The sequence below is a fragment of the Cucurbita maxima genome, unplaced genomic scaffold (assembly GCF_002738345.1).
Source record: "Cucurbita maxima cultivar Rimu unplaced genomic scaffold, Cmax_1.0 Cma_Scf00020, whole genome shotgun sequence".
Taxonomy (NCBI): domain Eukaryota; kingdom Viridiplantae; phylum Streptophyta; class Magnoliopsida; order Cucurbitales; family Cucurbitaceae; genus Cucurbita; species Cucurbita maxima.
In genome coordinates this window covers 3,239,274-3,264,761 of record NW_019272036.1, presented here as the reverse complement: position 1 = coordinate 3,264,761, position 25,488 = coordinate 3,239,274, and the positions used below count along the sequence as shown (strand labels likewise).

At 36.5% G+C, this 25,488-nt stretch overlaps 5 protein-coding genes and 2 long non-coding RNA genes across 9 annotated transcripts; 3 read left to right on the top strand and 4 right to left on the bottom strand.

Annotated features, from left to right (window-relative positions):
* Nucleotides 1–758: 758 nt before the first annotated feature.
* LOC111494676 lies at nt 759–1,519 on the bottom strand. The gene is made up of 2 exons (XR_002720203.1): nt 1,435–1,519; nt 759–972 (listed from the first exon to the last, which is right to left on the bottom strand). It is a non-coding gene; the product is annotated as an uncharacterized LOC111494676 (long non-coding RNA).
* LOC111494606 (protein HOTHEAD-like) lies at nt 822–5,010 on the top strand. The gene is made up of 6 exons (XM_023144581.1): nt 822–956; nt 1,406–1,769; nt 2,742–3,055; nt 3,336–3,721; nt 3,929–4,497; nt 4,599–5,010. Exons 1-6 carry the CDS (start codon nt 893–895, stop codon nt 4,660–4,662), a joined length of 1,761 nt encoding a protein of 586 aa, XP_023000349.1. The 5' UTR covers nt 822–892; the 3' UTR covers nt 4,663–5,010.
* Nucleotides 5,011–5,125: 115 nt separating this feature from the next.
* LOC111494585 (receptor-like serine/threonine-protein kinase ALE2) lies at nt 5,126–10,061 on the bottom strand. The gene is made up of 10 exons (XM_023144548.1): nt 9,419–10,061; nt 9,049–9,093; nt 8,632–8,799; nt 8,446–8,550; nt 8,245–8,352; nt 7,782–8,150; nt 6,816–7,109; nt 6,335–6,727; nt 5,984–6,227; nt 5,126–5,904 (listed from the first exon to the last, which is right to left on the bottom strand). Exons 1-10 carry the CDS (start codon nt 9,531–9,533, stop codon nt 5,220–5,222), a joined length of 2,526 nt encoding a protein of 841 aa, XP_023000316.1. The 5' UTR covers nt 9,534–10,061; the 3' UTR covers nt 5,126–5,219.
* Nucleotides 10,062–13,198: 3,137 nt separating this feature from the next.
* LOC111494883 (uncharacterized protein At1g10890-like) lies at nt 13,199–13,642 on the top strand. Its single transcript, XM_023144869.1, has one exon. It carries the CDS (start codon nt 13,199–13,201, stop codon nt 13,640–13,642), a length of 444 nt encoding a protein of 147 aa, XP_023000637.1.
* Nucleotides 13,643–14,229: 587 nt separating this feature from the next.
* Nucleotides 14,230–15,551, bottom strand: LOC111494882. Its single transcript, XM_023144868.1, has 2 exons — nt 14,836–15,551; nt 14,230–14,353 (listed from the first exon to the last, which is right to left on the bottom strand). The coding sequence occupies exons 1-2, from the start codon at nt 15,549–15,551 to the stop codon at nt 14,230–14,232; spliced, it is 840 nt and encodes a 279-aa protein (XP_023000636.1).
* Nucleotides 15,552–16,829: 1,278 nt separating this feature from the next.
* On the top strand, nt 16,830–19,962 carry LOC111494674. 2 transcript variants are annotated; one of them, XR_002720201.1, is made up of 3 exons: nt 16,830–16,912; nt 17,644–17,755; nt 19,494–19,962. It is a non-coding gene; the product is annotated as an uncharacterized LOC111494674 (long non-coding RNA). The 2 variants fall into 2 exon arrangements; XR_002720200.1 differs by having other exon boundaries at nt 16,836–17,024.
* A 3,029-nt stretch (nt 19,963–22,991) lies between these two features.
* LOC111494400 (protein indeterminate-domain 11-like) lies at nt 22,992–25,440 on the bottom strand. Of its 2 annotated transcripts, none has more exons than XM_023144336.1 (4): nt 24,950–25,440; nt 24,404–24,803; nt 23,629–24,014; nt 22,992–23,541 (listed from the first exon to the last, which is right to left on the bottom strand). In XM_023144336.1, the coding sequence occupies exons 1-4, from the start codon at nt 25,101–25,103 to the stop codon at nt 23,135–23,137; spliced, it is 1,347 nt and encodes a 448-aa protein (XP_023000104.1). In that variant the 5' UTR covers nt 25,104–25,440; the 3' UTR covers nt 22,992–23,134. The 2 variants fall into 2 exon arrangements, with proteins under 2 accessions (XP_023000104.1, XP_023000105.1); XM_023144337.1 differs by having other exon boundaries at nt 24,404–24,797.
* Between the last annotated feature and the right edge of the window lie 48 nt (nt 25,441–25,488).

Here is a 25,488-nt window from a genome sequence, read left to right as displayed (position 1 = left end):
TCCAATGTACTTGCTGCAATATAATGAGAGGCTATTCCGCCCGGAACAAAAGGATCAAACCCTTCAACACCCCACGCAGGATTTACAGCTTGTACCCTTCCGATTAATCCATATGCAAGGCGTACAAACTATAGGACGGCAAAGAAGGATGGTTAAACATTTGTGTTGGTGGTTGGATGGATGTGGTTGATGATTAAGGCATTTAAAGGAGAAAAAAAAAAGTGTTCATTATGATAGAAATTAAAGGGGTTCTTGATAAAAACAGTATTTTTTAAAATAATTCAGTTTATTTAAATGATATATTTTTTTTTATTTTAAAAAAAAAACAACAGGAATAATTCAGCCCAATCCTCATGAAATTTAACGATTTTTTATTGCTTGAATTTCAGCAAATTACTCTGGATGTCTTTATTTATTTATTTTTATTTTTTAATAAAAGTATGTAAAACTTTTATTTCAATGTATATTTTAAAAACGGTTAAAAAATAATTAATTATAAAATTTATTAAAATTTAAATAAAACCATGCCATGTCAACTGGAAGCTACCAACGCAATAAATATACGTACCCATACAGGTGAATGAGCGATGTTCTAGTAGCATCCATGAACGGCCATGGTCAGACCTCAAAAGACCTCATCCAACGATCCACCAGCACACCCATCCATCCAAAGCTCCAACTGTATCATTCAATTCATCATTAAATAAGCATATACAGTAACTATATTACAAATCTCTTGTTTTTCCTCTTTCAATTTCTCTCTTTACCAGATTCATGTGTTTTCTTGGGATCTGTTCTTCGTCTTTAAATCTGCGATCCACACACAATCTAAGAGATCATCCACTACTCTGATTTCGAAGAAGCAGCTTCCATTTTCCTTTTCTGCAATTCAATGGCGTTGGTTGGGGCTGTGAACCTCTTTCTCTTCCTTGTTGTTCTTCGCTCTTCTTGTCAAGGTTGGTTCTCTCATACCTTCAATTTTAGTGTAACTATATCAACAATCAAAGTTCTGTTTCGATTCTGTTCTGTTACAAAGTTTCTCCTCAAATCTTCAATTCTAGTGTGACTAATATCCACAATCAAAGTTCTGTTTCGAATCTGTTCTGTTACAATGTTTCTCCTCAAATCTTCAATTTTAGTGTAACTAATATCAACAATCAAAGTTCTGTTTCGATTCTGTTCAGTTACAAAGTTTCTCCTCAAAATCTTCAAAACAGAGTAGCATCTATGATCGTTAGGGTTCAATTTTCTAGGGTTCTAGAGAGAAAGAATCGCCGTTTTCTCATTTTCCTTGCCCTAATCGACTCACAAAACGGAAACACAAAGTTTTGAGCACTTTCTCTTCACCAAAATAACCTATTCTTCCCAAATCTAACAAGCAAATGAAAAATCTATACAAGTGCAGGTAGAGAAAATTGGGTGAAATCGAGATACCCGTTCATCAAGCGCGCTAGCTCTTTCTATCGCGATGGCCATGAGAGAGAGGGAGGTTACGATTATATAATCGTCGGCGGTGGTACCGCCGGCTGTCCATTGGCGGCGACGTTGTCACAGAACTTCAGCGTGCTGCTACTGGAAAGAGGCGGCGTTCCTTTCACGAATGCGAATGTGTCTTTCCTTCGAAACTTCCACATCGGCCTCGCCGACACTTCTCCGACCTCGGCGTCTCAGTTCTTCGCTTCGACGGATGGAGTAATCAATTCGAGAGCTAGGATTTTGGGTGGTGGTTCCGCCATTAATGCAGGCTTCTATACCAGAGCAAGCGCAAGGTAGTTTAATTTCCGCGCCCTTTTTTTCCCCTTTTTCAAAATTATTTTTATTTTTATTGTTTTTAAAAAATTTACACAAAAAATAATTTTATAGGCTTCCATTATGCACATAAATTAATTAAAAAAAAACGAACTAAAAAAGCTTTCTTTTTAATTTTCATTACTATTCATTTTCATTTCTATGTCTTAATTATATGACAATTATTATATGGATCTATAGCTTATTAAAAATAATTTATATTTTTTTGTTTAAAAAATTCTTCCTAATTTGTTTCATTTTCTTGTTTTTTCTCAAAAATAATTTAAATTTATTGTAATTACAAAAAGAAAAAAGAAATGAAACCCAATGAATAATATTTTCTAAAAATAATTATATAAGCTTTTTAATAGAAAATATAACTACCTAATTTTCTAAAATAATAACAATAACTTGAAGGTTGGTAAAAAAAAAAAAAAAAAATTAAAAGGCAGGTATAGTGGGACCCATTTAGAGATGGTCCATTTAATAACAAAATTCACCTACCCCACTCACCACCCCATTTTATTAATGTACACTAAATATACTTCCAACATTATAAAATAATTTAATTGAGATTAACAAATTAATTTTTAAAAATAAAAATACACAAAAGTCTGTATAATTATAATTTTTTTTTTTTTTTGAAAGTTTATAAATGTGTTTTTAAACGTATTACTAACACTATTTTTGAATTTTTTTTTAATATTTTAAAGTATAAAAAAAATTAAAAATTTTAGAAACTAATTTAAAATTTTTAGAAAAGTTAAAAAGTTTTTTTTTTAACCACCAGGATGAAAGTCACCTATCCCTTAATCTAGAAAATTATCGTGTGTTTATAATTAAGGAATACGAGGGAGACATATGATACCAAATTTTGAATACAATTAAATAAATAAAAATTGGAGTAACAAAATAGAGTTTAATGAAGGAAATTGATTAGTGGGATTTGGCAGATTCATAAACAAAGTAGGTTGGGACGAGAAGCTTGTGAACGAATCATACTCATGGGTGGAGAAGCAAATCGTTCACCGCCCCAACCTCGCCGATTGGCAGAACGCTTTCACCCAAAGTCTACTGGACGTCGGTATTTCGCCGTTCAATGGCTTCACCTACGATCATCTCTACGGCACTAAAGTCGGCGGAACCATTTTCGACGGTTCCGGCCGCCGTCACACCACCGCTGAGCTCTTAGCTTCGGGAAATCCCGATAAACTTACGGTTCTGGTTCATGCCACTGTTCAACGACTCATTTTTTACACCACTGACGGTTCGTTTGCTTCTTTCTCTCGCATTCATCGGTTTCGTGATTTTGTTTTCGCCCATTCGTTATCCAAGTCATGGAGTTCTGAGGATATCTGTTCTAGTTTTGCTTAATTGGTTGAGAAATTAGGATGAAATGCAGACAATTACTGGCATTTATTATACTTTTAGTAAGATCTTTGTTTAGTTTAAACATTCAATGTGATCTTAAAAACATGAGAATTGATGTTGAGGATCTTATTTAAGTCATCAGCACTTTCATATATGGTTTGAATTGGCCACTACAGGTAAGAAACCGAAGGCAATTGGAGTTGTTTTCAGGGATGAAACTGGTAATGAACACAAAGTTCTTCTATCGAGCAACAGTGAGAGTGAAGTAATATTGTCCAGTGGAGCAATTGGGACTCCACAAATGCTGCTGCTCAGTGGAATTGGTCCGAGGCCTGATCTTGAAAAGTGGAACATCTCCGTGGTTCTTGACAATGAATTTGTTGGAAAAGACATGGCTGATAACCCTATGAACGCCATTTTTGTTCCAAGCAATAGACCAGTTCAGCAGTCACTTATACAAGCAGTGGGAATCACCAAGCTTGGTGTTTATATTGAATCTAGCAGTGGTTTTGGACAGTCGGATGAAAGTATTCACTGTCACCATGGTTTGATGTCGGCTGAGGTAAATTTAACATCTCTGTTTTCCCTTCATAATAAATATACAAACGTTCATTTTGTTCTTGAAAAACTTGATCCATTTCTTAGGTCATTCATATAAAAATTCTCATTTGAGTTTATTCGAGTTAAACTGAGTTACCTTTGCACATGAGTAAAGTAGATTTGAAGTATGTTAGTAGATGCATGATACTTATTTTGTGGGTTTAACCAGATTGGGCAGCTATCCACCATTCCTCCAAAACAGAGAACGCCTGAAGCTATTCAAGCTTACATTAATACTAAACGAGACTTACCCCACGAGGCATTTAAAGGAGGTTTCGTCCTAGGAAAAATAGCAAATCCAATCTCGAAAGGACAATTAAGCTTGATCAACACTAATGTCGACGACAATCCTTCTGTGACCTTCAACTACTTTCATCATCCATATGATCTTCACCGATGTGTCGAAGGAGTTCGCATGCTTACGAAGATCGTGGATTCTAAATACTTCACAAACTTCACACAATGTGACGAGGAAACATTAGAAAGACTACTTAATATTAGTGTAAAGGCCAACATCAATCTCATACCGAAGCATAGCAATGACACCAAGTCCCTGGAGCAATTCTGCAAAGACAGTGTGATCACAATATGGCACTACCATGGAGGGTGTCTAGTGGACAAGGTGGTGAGCCATGACCTTAAAGTCCTCGGAGTAACTAGACTGCGCATTGTCGATGGTTCGACACTCAGCAAGTCCCCCGGCACCAATCCTCAAGCTACTGTTATGATGATGGGAAGGTATAATAATGAACATCTGTTTGTTGGCAAACTCTCTTTCAAAGAAGAAAGTTGATAAGCAGCAACTAATTACAAATGGATACCCTGTTTTGTGTTTGCAGGTACATGGGCCTGAAAATCTTGATGGATAGATTGGGAAAGAAATCTGGAATGTCGGAAGCATAAAGACTACAAAAAATTACAAGCTGTGTTACTTGTTAGTGAAGGTATGATCTGGGTGAGTTGATTATTAAAGAACGGTGGGCATGCGCACCTCTGGCTTGGTATGGAATTACAAATTTTTCAAGATGATAAGTATTCTTTATATATACTCTCTTTCAGCTACTTGGCTACGATTTGTTTTGTATAATTTTGATAGTTTATGAGTTTTCATTCTTTGGATGCACTGGAAGACTAGACTTTTTCTTTATGTTTGAGCTAGATTCTAGTGATTGTGCATCTGCAGTTGTGTATGGATAGCTTTGTGATTTTGATAACTTTAAGTGGAATATCTAACTTGTTTTATGCATTCAATTATTGCTTCACTGATGTCTTTAAATTTCATTAGATTAGTGTTGATTTACCTCTTCTCAGGCCTTGACTTTCTCATTACTTGTGTCAGTGATGTTGAAATGAATACTCCAAGAACTGACCTAGAAAGATGGCCACAATATTAAAGGCCTCAGAAATGCAATTGATTTGAACTTCAAGATGTTGCGTTGCAAGAGATGAATAAACATAAACTAACGAAATCCAGGCCAAAATTTAGAAGAAAAGCCATGTTCACTGATGCTGCCTCGTGATAAACTTCTTAGTTTCTGCCAGAACTGCCCTTTCCTTCCCATTTTCAAGGGTTCTGAGTTTGATGTATGCCATCTCAAGGAAACTAATTCCTGTCCTTCAAATCTTGCAGATGCGCTGATCAAATCCGATGCCGATAGTCCTACATTTGTCTCTTTTTTTGAAGGAAACGGGTGCAAGGTGTCGGTAGCGTTTAGTATTTCCCCTGAAATTCCTCCAAATTTACTATCCATGTAACTTAGAAGTTCGTCTCGGCTGTAACTTTGTGAACCTGCCTCATTTGTCTCTTCGAACTCATTGCAAACAAGCTTTAGAGCTTGAACAACCTCGCCCATAAATGGTCTGTGAGACACTTCGGGTTGCACACACATAGAAGCAATTGCAGCTACTCTGGCCAAGCTATCAATAGAGATATCAGACTTAATAGCTGGGTCTGTAATTACATCTAACCCCTCCTTGCTCGTGAGAAGCGGTCGAGCCCAAGCAACAAGATTTTCTTGCCCCGGTGGAAGCAACAAGTCAACTGGTTTTCTTCCCGTAAGTAGCTCGAGAAGGACAACACCATAGCTGTAGACATCGCTCTTTACAAGAAGGTGCCCCGTCATTGCATACTCTGGAGCTAGATAACTGGAAATCAGAAGGTAACATGTTAGGTGAAAAGTAAATGAACTTGAAGAAATTACATGACAGAAAGTAGTATTTTTACCCAAAAGTTCCCATGACATGGGTTGAGATGTGCTTGTTTCCTTCCTCTAGTGCAGTTCTAGCTAATCCAAAATCTGAAACTTTCGGTGTGAAGTCATATTCCAACAGGATGTTGCTAGCTTTGAAATCTCGATGAATAACTCGAGGATTAGAGTCTTCGTGCAAATAGGCTAGGCCACGAGCAGCACCAAGGGCAATCTTCATCCGAGCATCCCAGTCAAGAGGACCAGTTAACTTGTCAATGCCTGAAATCACACAGAACAATTTGGATATGAATGTCAAACCACCTATTTCAACCAAGAACAAATGCGATTCGACGATCCCATTTCCGAACTTGCAAAAAGTTGCTTACCATGTAAATGCGATTCGACGCTTCCGTTCGGAACCAATTCATAAACAAGGCAGCGAATCTGATCTTCTGTACAGATACCAATCAATTTAACTAGATTTCTATGGTGTAGACGGCTCAGCATCTCGACTTCGGCCAAGAATTCCCGAATACCGTGTTGATTATGTCGTTTGAGAACCTTCACAGCCACTTCCCTTCCATCATCCAAACTGCCACTGTAAACAATTCCAAAGCCACCTTCTCCTAATATTCTTGCAACATCGAAGTTGTAGGTAGCTTTCTTCATATCTTTCAAGGTGAAGTTCTTTGCAGCTCCTATATACGTCATAGGATCGGCATCGAGAGGCAGGGATGAAGAACCAGGTTCACTTCCAGCCATCATTAATCCAGCAGTGCCTGTAGAAATGACTCAGTTCAGGACTAAACAAGTACAGACCCTAATAAGGGAACATTATTAAGAAGAATTTGGTTGAATAGCTTTTACCTGATGGTTTTGTAGGTGAGGCTATCAAGTTTTGCGGAACTTGTGCTGCCTGATGTGCAAACACTCTGCATCTCAACAGGCAAAGCCAAGCAAGTCCAACACACATAACAAAGGCAGTGAACGACGATATAGTAATCACGGCGATCATGTTTCCGCTAAGCCCTTCTTTCCTTCTTCTTGGCACGTCGACTCCCAAAGGTTTTATAGCATTTCCAATATTAGTATTGCTCGTGTTCAAGCCATCGTTAATGGAGGAAGTACCTGAAGGAGGTAACGGAGGAGACGGCGGAAGACCTGCATAAGCTAGAGCTTATCAGAAAAGAAACATTGTTGAATTTTAGGAAGCTCCCTTGAAGCTTCTCAGATGCTTCAAGGACATAAAAATATGCCCCTGAGATTGTTGAAGAATTTCATGATGCATAATTTTTTACTTAAGTCTTAGAACAACTAATCCAACAAGACCGTGTACGCTTCATTTGAAGTATCAATCAATGAGAACGGCAGGACAAAAAATGCAACAGCCTAGGCCCACCGCTAATAGATATTGTCCATTTTAGCCCGTTACGTATCGCCGTCAGCTTCACGGTTTTAAAACATGTCTGCTGGGAAGAGGTTTCCACACCCTTGCGTTCCCCTCTCCAACCAATGTGGGATCTCACAATCTACCCCCTTAAGGGCCCAGCGTTCTCACTAACACATTGTCCAGTGTCTGGCTCTGGTATCATTTTAACATTCTAAGCACACCACTAGCAGATATTATCCGTTTAGGCCCGTTACATATCACAGTCAACTTCACGGTTTTAAAATGCGTCTACTGGAGAGAGGTTTTCACACCCTTACATTTCCCTCTCCAACCGATGTGGAATCCCACAAATCACATGAATAAGGCAGTAAATTCATTTATCCACATCCACTGGTGTAATCTTTTAATATGCAAAACCAAAAGATGAAGGATCAAGAGATAACCTGGATATTTGACATTCAGGACTTGATATCGACCAAATAACGAAGCGTTAATGGATATTTTTCTGTGCCAAAACTTGTGATATATCGAAAATGCCATGGTATCATTGAATTTCGGTCCTCTCGGAACCAAGTTGATGAGGACGGTCGTTTTTTCTAACTGCTGACTAGCAGCATCAGCTCCCATAATTCGAACTTGGCTATGGTTCAGACCAATACTGTCTGCAATTTCCTCTGCCAGCTCCGAAACCAGAGGGAAAAACGTATATATTGCAACATCAAGACTGATTTTGACTTGAATTGGCCACACGCACCCACACAACGTCCCGGGAGGTGTATAGGTCAGTGGTTCGGTACATGATATCGCACAATCTACAAGTATGGAACACAAAGTATATGGTTATCATAACGTGGAAACATTTCCGATAACTCAATACGAAATACCGAGCGAAAAGTGTATGCCTACCCCCATTAGGAGGTGGGGGTGGTAGCATCATAACTTGTGATGGTGGCATGCTCTTCTTCCTCTTCTTATAAGAACCCATAGGAGAAATTGTAGGAGCAGGAATGGTCACTGTTATAAACAAGGCATGAACATATCATAAAGTTAACATCATCCTTGAGAAAATCATAGTTCAAGAAAATGTTTAGGTTCTCTTTGTCATACTATAATAGTGGTTCGGTGGAATCGTTGGCGATGGCGCAGGTCTTGGCGACCTTCCTCTCGTTGCAGATGGTAATGGTGATTGAATTGGAGAGACAGCAGCACGGCCTGAAACTTCACTAGTGAATACTTCCATAGATCTAAATGGATGAGATTCAAGAAACAAATTAATATATCGTTCGACTCCACCTTGCTGGCCACTCTCCGGAGTCGATGCACGATAACCACGCCGTGGAGCATTGTTTCTGAACTTCCTTCTTGAATGGCGAAATTCATGACCATGCCCCCATTTCTTAGCAGGCACGGTAGGTGGAAGTGCAATGCTAGGAGCTCTACTCGAATCGTCTAATCGAGTTGCTGCATCATAAGAACAATAAACGTTACTGTTTATATGATCATTGTCAAGATTTGATAGCTCAGAAAGTTGAAAGGAAGAACATAGAAACTATAATCTACACTCAGTTAGCTTGAGATTTATGTCTTCCAATACTTTTTTCGGTGCTCGATTTCGCTGTATATCATAAAACTATACTACTTCATAGTGAACACAGAGATCAGATGTTGCTAGTTTTACAGAAATTCTCAAACTGAGTTTCAAAGTTTCACCTGTGAGAGAAGAACGCGCTTCGCTTCGCCCGTTCGGAACGATAACTGCAAAATGAGAGCAGAAAGATCATAATATGGAACAAAAAGCAGCAAAATCTGAGCAAGCAACACAAAATGGAGTAGATTATGCATAGTTTGGTCACTTCTACTTTTGATGCAAGTAAGAAAGAACTATGATAAGAAAAATCTAAAGATCAAACACTCAATGCATGAAGCTAATCATACTGTTAATACTAGAAAAGTGATCATTCAACAGATTCTATCTCATTCCAGATCAAACCCAGATCCAAATTCATCCCCAAATGATGTTTTCTAGAACTTAAACGATCAGATCAAACAAAAACCAAAGGAAACGAAGCCCATTGACTACCTGCAGATTCACAGACAGAGCAAGAACGAACAGCAAAACAAATCCCAAAAAGCAGAAACAGCGATCGAAACCCCATCAGAGTCGCAATCGCAGAGGAAATTTCAGCAGTTTTCATCAGATCTCTTTCTTTTTTCACCGCACTCAACCGCTCAAAATGAGAGAAATCAGAAAGAATCAGAGAATTTAAGAATTAGCGACATGGGCACCACGAGTAACAGCTCGAGAGCCGAGCAGTTCCGAAAAACAAATGAAGAAGACCCACAAATTGTACTGTAAAAGCAATGGGAAAATAAACACAGATGAAACGAAAACTGTGCTCTAGAATTATCAGAGCATTAAGAACAACACTAAAACAACACCCCCTTTTTCTCATCCGTGATTAAAGTGCTTCTTCTTCCCAATCCGATTAATCCAAACCCACTAGAAGACACACTTAATCGAGCAAGAGAGAGAGAGAAAGGGTTTTGGGTAAAAGTAGTGGAAAGCTTTAAAAAATGGATTGAAATTGCAATGGTGGACTTCGATTCAGCCAAACGTCCAAGTGATTTTCCGCAAGTTCATATAAATAATGTTGTTGAATTTGTCTCGAGTAATGAAGAATTAGGCGACGAATTTAAGTGGGTTTTGAAAATTAATCGTTGAAATTTGTGTTCGTTGCTTTCTTGTGGGGCCTCATAAGACTAAACCCATTAAGATTAGTGCAAAAAAAACGAATCAAAATTGAGAATTTAAGCTTCAATTTGTTTATTTTCCTTCCTTTTGTAAACAAGAACAGATATAAATGAAGAGATACAAAGGGGAAGAAGCTCTTCATTCATTCTTTCTTTCCTTAAATATATATATATATATTTTTTGTTTTATAAGTTCATAAATTTCTAAGTCAAAATTATATTTAAACTCAAAATAGAAATTAGTGGTTAAATTAATATAAATGCTAGTAGAGTTTGTATTTTATCTAAAAATATATATAAAATTTTAATAGTGATGGACGATGTGTACAAGGCCCGGGAACGGATTCACCGCCGTATGGCTTGTTAGACGAACACGACTCTCCACAATGATATGATATTGTCGATTTTGAGCATAAGCTCTCATGGCTTTACTTTGAGCTCCCCAAAAAACCTCACATCAATAGAGAGAGTATTTTTTGTTTATAAGCTCACCGTCATTCCCTAAATTAGTCAGCAAGTTGCAGCCTACCATCTGAACTAAGGAATAGCTCACCCTCCCATAATAAAAAAAAGTGTTTCACTAATATCTCTAACTTTTTTAAAAAATTAAAAATATTTTTATTGTTAATACTGTATTTAAAAAACACCCATAAAATATTAAAATGACATTTATAAAAATTAAAATAAACGACTAAATTATAAAAACTGCCCTTAAAATTTATAATTTGTTTTAAAATATTTATATTATTTTTAATATTTATAATAAAATAAAATCCTTAGAATTAAAAAATAAAAAATGGCTCAAGGATAAATCTATAGAGCATAAACGAACGGCACCTAAAAAGCCAATGAATGTTGACAAATATCGTACCCACCTTAGGGCAGGGCGGCCCTCAAAGATTTGGCAGTTGATTTGCCACCTGCTGTCTCGTTTCCCCACGACACTGCTCAATCACATCTCGACACGTGTTCTCTATGTCATTTATGTCGGTGATTTTAACTCCTTTTATCACATAATCTACAACCGACGTTTTTTAATCTTTATAATTGGACTATTTTCTCCCTCAAAGTTTAAAAAATATATATTAATTTCAATCAATTCACCTTATCGATTCGCTCCACCGACCTTAACAATGTTCGAGCTCATGTTCTACAAACAACTATATAGAGTATCACATTTTACATTTGAGGAAAGTACAATACAACCATGAGATATATATCAGTACGTGTTACACTGACGTATAGATGAGTTTTGTCCAGTAAAATCATTCTATCGTCTACTTTTAATAAACGTGATCGACCCAATTCAAGATCATTTTCTGAAATCATAACTGTAAAAAATGAGTGAACTGTCCATCGAAACTGTTCTAGTTAGATAATTCAAAAATCTCTATTAAGCTTCGTGGTAAAAAGACAAAATGTGTAATAAAATGTTGTATTTATATATATTTTAAAATATTTTGATAATAGATTCATATGTTAAATATTAAATAGTGAAAAAAATTATTTATGAAACTGTGGTCCTTGCAATTTGAAAACAATTATTGATGTTCTTTTGGACAGTTGAAATATGGAAATATTGATTATTTTTCAAAATTAAAAGCAATTATTACCTTGTATATAAATTCAATTATTGTTACAGCTTCGTGTATTAATTACAACATGTGGTCGGCTCATATTTCCAAATTAATAGGTGATAATTCTTTTGCTATATAATTTTATCACATTAAATTTGTTTTTGATATCCGCTTCTTCCACGAACCATTTTCGTTTTATAAGCTTACAACATTTTGATCAACACAGTCGAGAAGATTGAGTTTGTTTCTTAACTCGTAAAATGAACGGTGTTACGGTTTTGCTCTAATCAATGGAAAGAGTCGATGTGTTGCTAAATGTGTTGCTAAATTCGATGGAGACTACAACCAAGGAAGCTTTGCTACACCATGTGTTTCTAAATTCAATGAAGACTACGAGCATTGGAGTTCCTACATATCTATCGCATTTGATTACGAGCATTGCGTTCCAAGGAATTTTGGAGTGCTATTCAATTTGATTTCGAGGAACCAAAAGAAAACGAAGCACTAAGTGCAGCCCAGCAAAAGAAAATCGTTTAATCTGGTTTCGAGGAACCAAAAGGAAACGAAGCACTAAGTGCAGCCTATCAAAAGAAGATCGATGAAGGAGGCTCAAAGATCTCAGAGAAAAGAATTATCAAGGAAATGCTAGAGTGAAGCGAGCCCAAATACAACGACTTCGCAAAACATTTGAAACTTTGAGATGAAAGCAAGAGAAGGTGTTCCTGAGTATTTTTCAAGAGTTTTGTCTATTCCTAATGACATGAGGAATTGCTGAGAGAATATATCGGAGTCAAAATTGTTGAGAAAATACTTCAAAGTCTCACAGATAAATTCAACTTCGTAGTATGCTCAATTGAAGAATCCAAGGACATTAACCAATTAATAGTCGATGAACAAAAGGTGGTGATTGATAAGAGGAGTGAAGAGCAGGTTCTGCAGGTGGAGAATGTACCAAGGTATGGACAAGGAAGAGGCAGAGGGACATTTCAGAGAGGAATAGGTTACTCTAGAAGAGACGGGGAAGAGGTAGATCTTTTGTGAACCGGTCGGCCATCAACTGTTTTCGATGTGAAAAGCAAGGACATTACCAATTTGAATGTCCGGGCTTAGAAAAAGAAGCTGAATTTGACAAAGACGAAGAACTGCTATTGATGACGTGCACAAAGAAAAGTAAAGTTGAAAGAGAAGGCATTTGGTTTCTTGATTCCGGGTCCTCAAATCATATGACATGGTCAAAACATGGTTCATTGAGCTTGATGAAAGTTTCAAACACACTATCAGATTGGGAAATAGCTCAAAATTGGCAGTTGAAGGGAGAGGCAGTGTCAGATTCGAAGTTGAAGGTATCACACTAATTGTGACAAATGTCTACTATGTCCAAAATCTCACCAACAATTTGCTAAGCATAGGGCAGCTACAAGAGAAGCGCTTTGTGATCCTAATCAAAGGAACCTGCATAATCTATCATCAACAAAGGGGCCTAATAATGAACACACAAATGATGGCGAATAGCATGTTCTCAGTTCATGCCTATGGAGTCATTGGTTGACAAATGTTTGAAAATAGAATATGAAGACTTGGAGTTCCAGAATGTGGTGACGGAGGTAGCAAAAGCAGAGGAGATAAAAGAGGTCACTTGTGACGGCGAAAAGAAGTTAGAAGAAGATGCAACTAGGAGGGTGGGAGAATTAATTCAGAAGAATGTTGAAGAAAGGCTAAACTCTACCGAGACTAAATTAGAAATACAAATGCGAATAGAGGAAGGTCGCAAGAAGTTGTTTGATGATGTTGATGTGCAGTTTGAGAAAGAGAAAGAAGCCGCTCTTACTGCTACAAGACAAAAAGAAGAACAAGCACGGAAAGAGAGAGAAGAGCTAGATAAAATGCTAGAAGAGAATTGGAGAAGTGTAGAAAAGGCTAAGCGACGATTAGCTCTAGAGGGAGCTACAGCGGAAGGAAGAAGAACAATATCGTGAGCTCGGAGTTGATTCAGAGACAAAAAGAGGAGTTATGTTTTGCTGGGAGTTAGTGAAGAGTCAAAAGCTTACAGACTCTATGAGATAGAAGCGGCAGATGAAAATACTGCAGAGGAAAATATTTCCTTTGGCTCATTAGCTTAAGCTAGCTCTCCTAGCTCGAATAAGGCGAGAAATAAGAGACAACCAGTCTGGATGAGAGACTATGCAATAGGAGAAACCCATGAAGAGCAAAACCGTTTTTTATAGCTAAAAAAAATCAATTATTTAATACGTAAATAATTTTAATATGACATATATAATATTTATAATTTTAATTTCACATTTGATTTAATTAATTGAAGTGCTTGTGCAAAATAGGTGAATACATTAAAAAATGGTTTCATTAATTAATTTCTATGAAAAATTAACATTGGAAGAAGGTTAAAGTGAAGAAGAGGTAAAAATAATTGAATTTTTTACCTCTTCTCTTTTTAACTATATCACTCACCTTTTTCTCAAATATATACTTTAGGACTAAATAAAAAAAAATTAAAATAAAAAGTAAAAAGGGCATGGGTTGAAGAAGAAGAAGAAGAAGGTAAGTATCAGAGGGTGGTTGGGAAAGTAAATAAATTATTTACTGCACCTTCAACCTCTCCATCATTTTGCATTGGCTCTGAGTCTTCTTTCAATATCACATTATCTATTTCCACCATGCCTGCTTCCTCACTGCACAATTTAATTTAAATTTTTAAAGCTATATTCTTTTGCTTATGAAAATTAATAATTACAAAAAAAATTTATATAGAATATATTTTTTTTTTTGTATTTCGAACTACCGATTAAAACTATTTATCCGGATTAGTCATAATCGAGTTAATTGTGGAGTGAGTTGGGATCTAAGAGTAATCATCATAGATTTCAAATTTCAAATTCAATCTAGCTCCGGGTTGGAACCATTTCTCCCCACTACCAGTAACTCTAGTTTTGTAAAATCCAGGATTGGACCTCTAGCTTTGCAAAATACACCCGTTTGACGATTATTAGATTATTTATGGACCATGGTCATGGGCCAGGCTTGGAATAAAATATAAAATAAAATCCATAACGTAGGTTGGCGCCAAATATGATGACTCAATCGATATATATATATAATTTGTAGCATTAAAAATTATAATTTAGAATGAAAATGAAAAAGAAAAGAAACTGACCTCTTATGAAGAAACTGATGATGATCCGGATGAAACTTAACGAATTGTTGATGATGATAATGAATATTGATATGATCAAAATCATGAATAGAGGATTTCAAGGAAGAACAGGGCGAGATTTCGGAAGCCTGAATTCCCCAAACCTCCGCCGCTTCGTCGTCTAAACTCTCCGCATTTTCATTTTCCCCAATTACAAATCCTTCCTCCACAAATTGGTTCTCGATTCCGGAAAATCCTCCACTCATAGGATGATCCGCGTCCAGAATCGCAGCGGCAGAAACAGAGGCAGCAGCCTGGTGCTTACAAATCGCCAATTGATGAAGCACCATTTCAAGCTCGGCTTTGCTGTACTGGATCTGGCGCTGAAGGTCACGAATGATGCGGTAACATCCGCCGACCGGATCGAGGGATCGGACGTCGGATTGGAAAATAATGGTGCGCATTGCCTCTTCCTTTTGGAAGGGATCGAGGTTTTTGATGATTTTGGTGATGTTGCTAACGCCGAAGAGTTTGTGAGCGTTTAGGAATTGGCGTTGGCGATGGTGAGGGAAGTAGGGGGCTAGGATGCAGTCGGGAACGCACTTGCGGCGTTGGTACTTGCAGGCGGCGCAGGCTTGGGTGGTGGCGGTGGAGGAGGAGGAGGAGGAGACGGTGGAGGTGGATTTGGAGAGGTGGTGGTGGGGAGGAGAGTGGTGGTGGTGGTGGATGGAGGTCATTTGAGGGTTAAAGAGATTGTTGTAGTTGAAGATGGAAGGTATTGAGATAACAGGTGCGGCTGCGGCGGGGATGCGATGGGATGGGCTGAGGGAAATCGGAGGATTTGAAATTTGGGGGATTTTGGGGGAAATTAAGGGAATTACTTTCTTTTTTATTATTTATTATTTCTTTTATTATTATTATTATTATTATTATTTTAGTGAGGGAAAATGGGTGGATGTGAAAACGACAGATCTCAACTGAATNTGGTCAGACTGAGGAATTTTGAAGGGAATGTTTTGAGTTGAGGCCTGTCTTTTTGTGGTTAAAATTAGGGGTCCAATTTTTTTTTTTTTTTTTTTTTTTAACTTATTTTTCATTTAAAATTTTCAGAAAATAATATATATATATATATATATATATATATATATATATATATATTTTTAAGATTTTGGAGCAATGAAGTGATAGAGATTTCTATTAGGTGTCGGTTAAGATACTCCAATCTTTGGTTAAAGATTATATATAAATGAGTGGAACATGACTGAATCGATGCTTCGTTTATAAGAGAGTGATAATGATAATGAATAAGAAAGGATTTAAAAAAATTGAAATTACTACATATACTAACACGGTGGGCCTTCATTTTTTGTGGCCAAATTATAATAACTCTAAAATGAAGTGTGATTTGTTTAGAGTAACTGTACTGAATTTTTTTTTAGAACGCATGTGAATGGAGACAAAACATGGGTATGGAGAAGAAGGTCAGGGGTATGGAGAGTTACAAATGATATCAGAGCAATACCTCTCCTAGTAAAATGTGGTTCAGGGACGAACCAAGGTGGAAGCTAGTGGCATGTTACATTTGAGTAAATAAGAGTACATAAATGAACCGAGACCATATTCGAATGAAAGTGATTATGATGATAGAGTGACTGAGAAAGACTTGAAAAATTAGAAGTTACTATTAATATCAATAAGATGCATCTTTCAAAGTCGTGCTATAATTTTTACTCTTGGAAATGAGAAGTAACTTAACCATATCACAGTGGATGCACGAAAATTTTGGGTTAGTTGGGTTGATGATTCGAGTAACCCGAACAAAGTTCATAATCTAACCTAAATATCTTTTTTAAATTAGAAGTGTGATTGGAGCAACTTGAAAAGAGTTCATAACCCAAATCAACCGGTTAATTGGGTTGTTTTATTGTTTTTTAATTATTTTTTAAAAATATCTTTAACTGAAATCAAATTTAAATATCATTTTTAAAGACGGAGACTGTTAATTTTGGTAATAAGTTTTGAATTGGGTGAACACAGCTACCATTTTTGGGCGCCTTCCTTCTCGGAGTTAATCGCCGTTCCCCATTCAGGCTCTCAGGTTATCGATTCCCCGGTTCTTCTCTGTATTTTATTTTCCTTTTCTCATTCTTCATGCTCGCGTTCTGATTTGAGTCTCAACCATCTGAGCTCAGCGGATTAACGCTACATTGGTATGTATGTTACCCCAGTTTCAGATCTAATTTGTTTTAAACTGAGTTTCTTGTCCATTTTCATGATTGTTCTGCTGAATATGAGTATATGGATGAGGTAATGGAGACAGGGAATGGAAATTCGTACTTAGGCATTGCCTCTGTGTTCAATTTTGGCAGAACTCAAAGAACTTAATTGGGTTATGATATATTTAATGTTCTAGCTATACTGTATCACTCCCCTCGATTTTAGGGTTTAGAAATTTGTATTAATTGAAGAGAAAATTACATTACGAGTGTTTGAACCTTAAAACTGATGGCTATTGATAAAGCTAGTGATTGTTCATGTTTTTTCACTCCCTCTGTGAATTTGACGAGAGAGCACTTCTTCGTTCTGTTCCCTTTGATTTCTGCGAAATTTATTACGGCTTCGACATTGAAACGAATGATGGAACTCGTTTTTTAATTCTTCTCTGCTCTTTCTCCCTTTGAATTCTGCTAAATTTACACCTAATGGCTTGGGTGAACAAGATAAAGTATTCCACTCTTTCAATTCTTTCTGTGATATTTAGAGCTGATTTTCCTTCTGTCAATTGTTGATTTCATTTTCTCACTATTTGTATGTTAAGTTTATATGTAGAAGGCTGGCTTTTAAGATTACTCAAGGGAGGACGGATAAAGAGAGCCATTGCGTGCAAAAATCTTCTGAATTCATATTTTTGGGAGATCAGCTGCTGCAAGCTAAGTATTTGGTACTTTTTTCTCCACTTTTTCTTGGACTATGAAATTTATATTCTTCTTTCAGTGTTCTTTTAACAAATATTTATTGGGCTCGACGTGGATAGTTGTTGAGAATGAAGAAACTGAGGACTACTTTAATCTTGTTAACTTGCATTTTAGTCCATGAAAGGGTTAATCAATAATTTGATAGTGAAATAACAAACCGTGGTGTAAGCAGAAATGGAAGCATGCTGATATTGAGTGTCTCATAGTGTCATGTCTTTTGAACATTATAGAGAATGAACAACATTCTCGACACGTTTTTAGAGAACGAAAAACAGTCTTATAATCTTTTCATACTGACATATTCAGGAGTGTAATTAGTTCAAAATTGAAGGACGTGAAATGCATGATCGGCAATGGCAACTAGTATTCACATATATGAGGGTTTCACTCAAGTAAACTAGTATGGCCAAAGGGTGAGGGTGCCTTAGTGACAAGGGCGCGAGATGGTATGTGGGGACCTTAATGTTGAACTTCTAATATTGTGTCTAATATGTTCATAAGCTTTCAAATTTGTATCAAATGAAATCCTTAATTTTAAAAGGTGGTAAGTAAAAGTAATGTGAGATCCCACATTAGTTGGAGAGGATAACGAAACATTCCTTATAAGGGTGTGGAAACCTCTCCCTAGTAGACGGTGATACATAACGGGCCAAACGAACCTATTTAATACTTTTTTAAAATTTAATAACTTGTGACGTACAACATTAAAAGCTTAGATACATTTTAGACACTTTTCACATTTTTAACATTTTAAAGATTATTATTCATAACTCTCTCGTTGTTCAATAACCTAATTTGTAATTCAACCAAAATTTATTAACTTATAACTCTTGTTTTCTCCCAATATCGGCTTTGGGTGGGGAAATAATCCTACAAGCTTGTAGAAGAGAGATGGGTAATAAGCACAATGCAAGGGGTAGGATCACCTAATTCCATAATTTTTTTGTCTTCAATGTTTGTAAAGCTTAGGTGTTAGGAATTGTAATAGTTCAAATGGTTACAGCTCAAACCCTTATATTTTTTAAGAATGGAGGCAAACTAATACACCGAGGCTTTAAGTCTCAGTGTATTTTCATAGAGGCGTAAATCTTAAGGCTAAAAGTTCACCTTGCCTCATGGCGAACCTCAAAAGCCTTTTAAAACATTGGTGGAACATCAAAACCTCTTTTATGGTAAAACACTGCTGAGTACTTGCATTGAATTTTAATCCTCATATGAAGCATAGAGACTTTAAGCCTCGGTGTATGTATTTTTCTAGAGGCGTAATTCTCGTGGCTAAAAGTTAAGTCTTGCCTCAAGGCGAACCTCAAAAGCCTTTTAATATATCTGGAGATCAATGCCTCTTTTATGGTAAAATACTGCTGGGTACTTGCATTGAGTTTTAGTTATTTGTTGTGATAGAGTTGTATTTTTCTGTAACAACTCAAATCCACTGAATTCAGATATTGTCCTCTTTGTACTTTCCCTTCCGGGCTTGTATTTGCTAGGGAGAGATTTTCATACCCTTATAAAGAATGCTTTGTTCTCCTCTCCAACGGACGTGGAATCTCACATTTAGTATTAGAGAGAGAGACTTCGTACAAACAATAATTGTTGCAAAATAGTTATATAAACTTGTACCTTTAGACTCAAAACTTTTGACGTCACCACACTGTTAATTCAGCATTACCATCCCTAAGATTTTCTCAACTGTGCAAACTCCAGATACCTAAAAGAAAAACATGGCAGTAAAACCAACTGTTGCGTTGCGAGCTGTACTTGTTGGAGGAATTGCAGCGTTTGCTAAAATTGCTGGTGCGATGAAAGCTGCAGGTGGTGCAAAGATAGGTGCAGCCACAGCTGCCATGACAGCAGCAGCAACTGCTGCTTTGGCAGGATCAAAACAGGAGCAGAAGGATGATTCTAAACAACACTCTCCACAATGAAACCTTCTCCACTTTCTCAAATCTCTGTTCACTCAAACAAACAAATCCCAATAATGTTTTGGTACGTTTTCTCTTCCTTCTTTTTTTTTTTTTCCTCTTTGTAATGACCCCCAACCCAACCAGCCTTAAGTCATGGTGCTCAAAATAACAAGGAGCTGGCTGTTTTTGTTTAGCTCACAGGTTAGATTTTATGTCACAATGTCGTATTGTTCCTCGACGTTTAATAACGTGAAACAATTTTGAACAGACTTCGTTTCTGCATTTCATTGATAATTTCGATAATGTCGTAAAGTGAGTCTGTGGTCCAGGAAAGGAGGAGGTATACAAAACCAAGACATGTGATCCATTTTCCTTTATCTTAGAGAATGGCTATGAATGGATTTCTAGGTTTGGATCAATGATTAATTTGAAGAATCAAACAGAAAAGGCCAAATGATTAACATAAAGGGAGGAAGAATGATTGAGGTCAACTATCCCTCTCTTTTTTTTTTTTTTTTTTTTTTTTTTTTTTTTTTTTTTTTTTTTTTTTTTTTTTTTTTTTTTTTTTTGAGGATTGTGTTTGTACCATTAAGAAAGAACACTACAAACCATTGCAGCTTTTGGTACAAATATATATATATATATATATATATATACATAGTTTTGTTTAGAAGGAAAAAGTTGAGGAAACCTGGGAGGCAGAAAAGGAAAAAAAAACAGAGACAGGGAAGGACAAGACATTTGGGTTTGGGAACTGTGCAAATGTTGGGCCATGCCAGGTCAGGTCAGTTCAGGTCAGGACAGTCCTGCCCAGCCCATCCCAGCCCAGCCCATTATCCCACCATTGTCCCTACCATATCATCATCATTCTTACCATCAAATGTGGGAAATTACTTTTTCGAGTAGGGATAGAAAGGGCATCTTTTCAAGGGCAAAGAGAGAGATGGAGACTCGATCAAGAGAGAGAAAGGAAGGTATTTGAATGGCATTTTTTTTTATTTTATGATTAGGTGTTATGTAATCTGAACCATCCCGATTATACAACTAGTTGGGTTAGGTTGAAATTTTGAAAAAATTAAAATTCTACTCGGTTAACATTTTTTTTGGTCAGGGTTCTTGACTACGTAAAAATAGGTTTGCAGTCTAATTCAACTTTACTCTACTTGTTGTTTGGAAGGTAAAGATATTTGGATATTTGACGCATACATTTGTGTCTCGTTAATGTTTGATATTTAAGTTTTATGATATTTTAGTTATTAATCTATTATCTATGGGGGATAAATAGATATTTTTAAAAAAGAACAACACAACTTGAAAATAGAGTCGGGTTGGATTATAAACTCTACTCGGGTTATTCAGATCACCGTCCAACCAACCTGAAATTTCATGTATATCCCTAATAAATATGTGAGGTGAAGATTCAAACTTCAAATCGATCTTACCTCTACTCATCAACTACAATATCAAAACTATAAAAGTTAAAATTATAATTAAGTTTCACTTATTTACTTTCTCGTCAACCATTCCTTGTGAGCTTTTATTTTTCATTACCAAAAATTCTCTCTCTCATGAACACTAAACTCAACCGTTTAGTGTCGTTATTCATTCGTAAAATCTCTTTGATGTTGATACTAAATGACTTTATTCAACTGACTTCTCTTAATATTCCAAATGAATTGTGTTTAAAAAAAAATGATCTCTTTGACCACCTAAAAAACATCTATAGTAAGATATATTAATAGACAGTCTCAATATCTTAATGTAACACCAAATAAAGAAACGAGCACATATGAAAAATCAACGGCTCGATGCTACATACCAAATGGCTGCATGCGTGCTTGTAGCATCAATGTCTAAACATTCATTGACATCGAGAAGACATTGAGTCACCCTAGAAGAATCTCAATACTTGTAGCATCGATGTCTAAACATTCATTGGTATCGAGAAGACATTGAGTCACCCTCGAAAGAATCTCAATGCTAAAATAATCCCGGTTTTTTCTCAAATATTTTTCAATGATTAATAATGTAAATAAAAAAAAACATCAATTAAAATAAATAATAATTAAATAGAAATTTAATCCCACCTTATGAAGAAATTACAAAAATGTTAAATATCCTTTTATTTACGCATTTTCCATCAATACACATATTTGGTATTATTTCCTTTCGCTCTCTCATAGTCACAGGTTAGTGAAATGTCTTCTCTATCCTTTTTTCATTGCATACAAATTCTTTTCTTAATATTTTTTTCAATAATTATATACCATTTTTGTAATATAATCCTCGAGTAGCGTTTGTTTACATGAATGATCGTTAAAATATTTTTACCGATCAAGATTATTCGAAACATGTTAGGTTATTCCCTATTCTCGAACCTAAATTACACAAAAGTAACTTACGAGCGAAGAAACAACTACTTACGGGTAAAACGTTATTAACTAAATGTTTTAAATAATCTTAAAAACGGTCAATTATGAAATGAAGATGATGTAAACCTTTTGCTTCGTTGTATACTTTTAAATATATATTTCAAATTTTGTTATGTTTGGTCGGTTAAGGAGTGAAAATTTGAACCTATACTCTATCGGTCAAAGTTATGATATTGTACCGAGAAATATATATATATATATATATATATATATATATAGGGCTAAGGGTCAAGTTGGTAATTTTTCTTACATCTCCCCCCGGAGCCCAGGTCAATTCCATTTAGATAAATTAGATAAAGTAAGGGCTCAAATTCATAATGATACCATGAGTGCTTTAGGGCGTCCCCAAGATATGTTTTCCGATACCACTATACAATTACAACCCGTCTTTGCTCAATGGATACAAAACACCCATGCTTTAGCACCTAGTATAACGGCCCCCGGTGCAACAACAAGCACCAGTTTGACTTGGGGGGGTGGTGATTTAGTGGCAGTGGGCGGCAAAGTTGCTATATACACATATAGACACATAAGCAAGTTGTAGAGGAGCCTACTCGGCATACCTATGAGCTAGTAGCATAAGAGCCGACTCAGCATAGCTGCACTACCAAGTACTACAAAATCTCGCATATTGAGCGTAGTTGATATGCAGCTACAAAGATTTTTTGTGTATCGAGAGATCTGTTCGTTGTGAGATCGGAATAGTAGGTCATTAATTTGGAGGGTTTGCTTTTATACTGAAACAAAGAATTTCGAGAACAAATATTAGACCTCCAAAAAATCAATCTTATAGCTCGTGCACTTCTCGTTCGTTCCATTACCAATCTTATAACGAGCAAATTAAACTAGAACTCTCGCAATATATTTAATTATATTTCAATATAATTAAATATTCTTCTTAAACAAAAAAGAGTTGGTAATTACTTAAAAGCTTACGAACATTCCATTAAGTTTCTTACATGAAAATTAAAAATAAAATTAAAAAAAAAAAAGTTGTGAATTTACGAATCTAACCCTGCCAAGGCTTCTGGGTTTGGCTCTGAAGAGTGGCAGAATTGGGAACAATACAGTTTCCAAAACCGGTAATGCTTAGAATATCTCCGTGGGAAAGTGAACGGAGCCCCAAGAAATCTCTGGTTAAACCGTCGCTTCTTCCGGCGGCGGTGTGGTGGTGCATGGCGGCGATTGCGGCGGCGTTAAAGGCGGAGGAATCTTGATGGAAAGGATGAGAAGCAGAAGCGAGGGAATTTATCATGTCATGAAGAAAAGTGGTCGGCCCAGAAGGCGTAGCAGTGGCAGTAACCGCCGCAGAAACCGCCGCAGCTTTATTCCCATAATCAGTACAACAACTAATACTACTACAACTGACGCCCATTCCTCCTTCACGTGACCTTATACCCATCTCCCCATAATTACCTATAAATTAAAATACCACATTATTAAATTCAATAATAATAATAATTAATAATTATCATTATTATGACAATTATTCGAATCATTAACCTGTAGACACGTGAACCACCTCGTGGGTCCTTCCCATCAAGGGACTACTCATGGTCGCACCCATTTGAGCTGCCTTCTGAAGCAGCGCAGTCGCTGATATATGAGGAGACGAAACACAAGGAGGAACTAAACCACTAGGGTTAGGGTTTAGGGTTTGGTGGGTACTCCCGACGAAGATTTCGTCTGGCTGCAACCACGACGGGATTTCCGTTTTCAGATTGTTGTCGTCGTTGTTGCTACTATCACCGCCGCCAAAGCCTCGTTTAAATAATAATTCTTGTAAATTATTGTAATTTGAGATTAGAGGGCTTAATTCCATGGCTGATCTTGCACTTTCATCCGCTAATGCATCACAGAAAGCTCTATGTGTAATAAAACTATCTCTCCTGCACCAAAAGTAATAAAAATTTGTTAGGAATCACATACGCTCGTTGATAACCCTTCATCATTTCTTAAATTAGTCAACCGAGACTCCCTCCCAACACAATTATGGCATAATCGCAAGAAAACGATCATTATATTTAACCTAATGCTTCCGTGACGGTCACTAGTTTAATGGGTGTCTGGCCTAAAGAGCTCTCAGAGTATGAAAAGTGACCCGCGAACTGACTAGTGAGTCCATACTTGCACGTATGGATTGTGTGTAGAGTATATAGTACACATTCATGTTACCCGTTAGAACAGTACCATAGGAAAATAAACTGAAATGATAGATCCGTCATTGCATTTACAGAGACTCATCCGTAGTTAATTAACTAAAACTTGTTATAATTACCTCGAGAAAAGTGTTCCACAATCACATTTATATTCCTTAGTGCCACAAATTTTGGAGTGAGCTTTCCAATCAGATTGAACAGCATATTTCTTAGAACATTTATCACATTTCCACTTCTTTTCACCATGTTTTCTGCAAAAATGCTTCTTTATTCCTGTGAGGTCTCCAAGAGCTCTTAATGGATCATGGTGGACACAGCTTGGCTCAGGACAAACATACACCTTCTTCTTTATCACCTCCTTGTTTGATCTTTGCTTCAGCTTCCATGGAAGATTATGCCCTCTTCTATGTAGCTGAAGATTCTGATCTCTTTGAAACCCTTTGTTGCAAATCTCGCACACGAATCGATTTGTCGCCATGAGCGTTTTCGGCGATAACGCTATCACTTCAGCATCTGGGTCTGAATCCAAATTCACCAAAATTCAATTCTAAATAACTCGATAACTCGAAAAACCTAGATGAATTAGAATATGGAAATTTACCATGACCCAGAATTCAAACGAGTCAAATTATAAGAATTTAACATGGTATCAGACGAAACGTTACCGGGATTTCCTGCAAGATTCCGCTTCCGCTTCGGGGGAGGAGGAGAGAAAAATTGGGTCTGGTTATTGGGAGAAGAAGGAGAAGTCAAATTGGACAAAGTTTGATCCATGAGTAGTTGTTGTTGTTGTTGAGACAAAAAACTACCTTTCATCATAATGTTTATGAACAAATAACAATGGTTTTTTTGTTTTTGAAAATCCTAAGGTTTCCACATGAGATAATAACAGATCGAACACAGAACACAGACAGACAAAAACCTAAGAACAAGAAACAAGAAACAAGAACAAGAACAAGCTTCGGAAGATCTAAATGGAATAAATTTATTAAAAATCTTTGAACTATGTAATAGCCACTCGAATTTAATCTATGAACCCAGAAATTTAAAACCCAGTGTTCTTGAAAATTCTAGAGAGAGAGAAAGAAGAGAGAGAGATGGATGAGATTTGAAGAAACCATGTGTACTGGAATCACTAAACATAAGCCAAATGATAAACTCTCAGATACCCCAAAAAAAAAAAAAAAAAAAAAAAAAAAAAAAA

What these genes read in the sequence shown, in the direction of transcription:
- LOC111494606 (XM_023144581.1), top strand. Translation starts at nt 893, where the DNA reads ATGGCGTTGGTTGGGGCTGTGAACCTCTTTCTCTTCCTTGTTGTTCTT. An exon ending in TATACCAGAGCAAGCGCAAG is followed by an intron (nt 1,770 to 2,741) that starts GTAGTTTAATTT and finishes GGGATTTGGCAG; the next exon opens with ATTCATAAACAAAGTAGGTT. An exon ending in ACTGTTATGATGATGGGAAG is followed by an intron (nt 4,498 to 4,598) that starts GTATAATAATGA and finishes TTGTGTTTGCAG; the next exon opens with GTACATGGGCCTGAAAATCT.
- LOC111494585 (XM_023144548.1), bottom strand. Translation starts at nt 9,533, where the DNA reads ATGAAAACTGCTGAAATTTCCTCTGCGATTGCGACTCTGATGGGGTTT. An exon ending in CTCTGTCTGTGAATCTGCAG is followed by an intron (nt 9,094 to 9,418) that starts GTAGTCAATGGG and finishes CTCATTTTGCAG; the next exon opens with TTATCGTTCCGAACGGGCGA. An exon ending in TCCACCGAACCACTATTATA is followed by an intron (nt 8,353 to 8,445) that starts GTATGACAAAGA and finishes TGTTTATAACAG; the next exon opens with TGACCATTCCTGCTCCTACA.
- LOC111494883 (XM_023144869.1), top strand. Translation starts at nt 13,199, where the DNA reads ATGGAGTCATTGGTTGACAAATGTTTGAAAATAGAATATGAAGACTTG.
- LOC111494882 (XM_023144868.1), bottom strand. Translation starts at nt 15,551, where the DNA reads ATGACCTCCATCCACCACCACCACCACTCTCCTCCCCACCACCACCTC. An exon ending in CATCAGTTTCTTCATAAGAG is followed by an intron (nt 14,354 to 14,835) that starts GTCAGTTTCTTT and finishes TAAATTGTGCAG; the next exon opens with TGAGGAAGCAGGCATGGTGG.
- LOC111494400 (XM_023144336.1), bottom strand. Translation starts at nt 25,103, where the DNA reads ATGATGAAAGGTAGTTTTTTGTCTCAACAACAACAACAACTACTCATG. An exon ending in TGTGGAACACTTTTCTCGAG is followed by an intron (nt 24,015 to 24,403) that starts GTAATTATAACA and finishes CTTTTGGTGCAG; the next exon opens with GAGAGATAGTTTTATTACAC. An exon ending in GGTGGTTCACGTGTCTACAG is followed by an intron (nt 23,542 to 23,628) that starts GTTAATGATTCG and finishes TTTAATTTATAG; the next exon opens with GTAATTATGGGGAGATGGGT.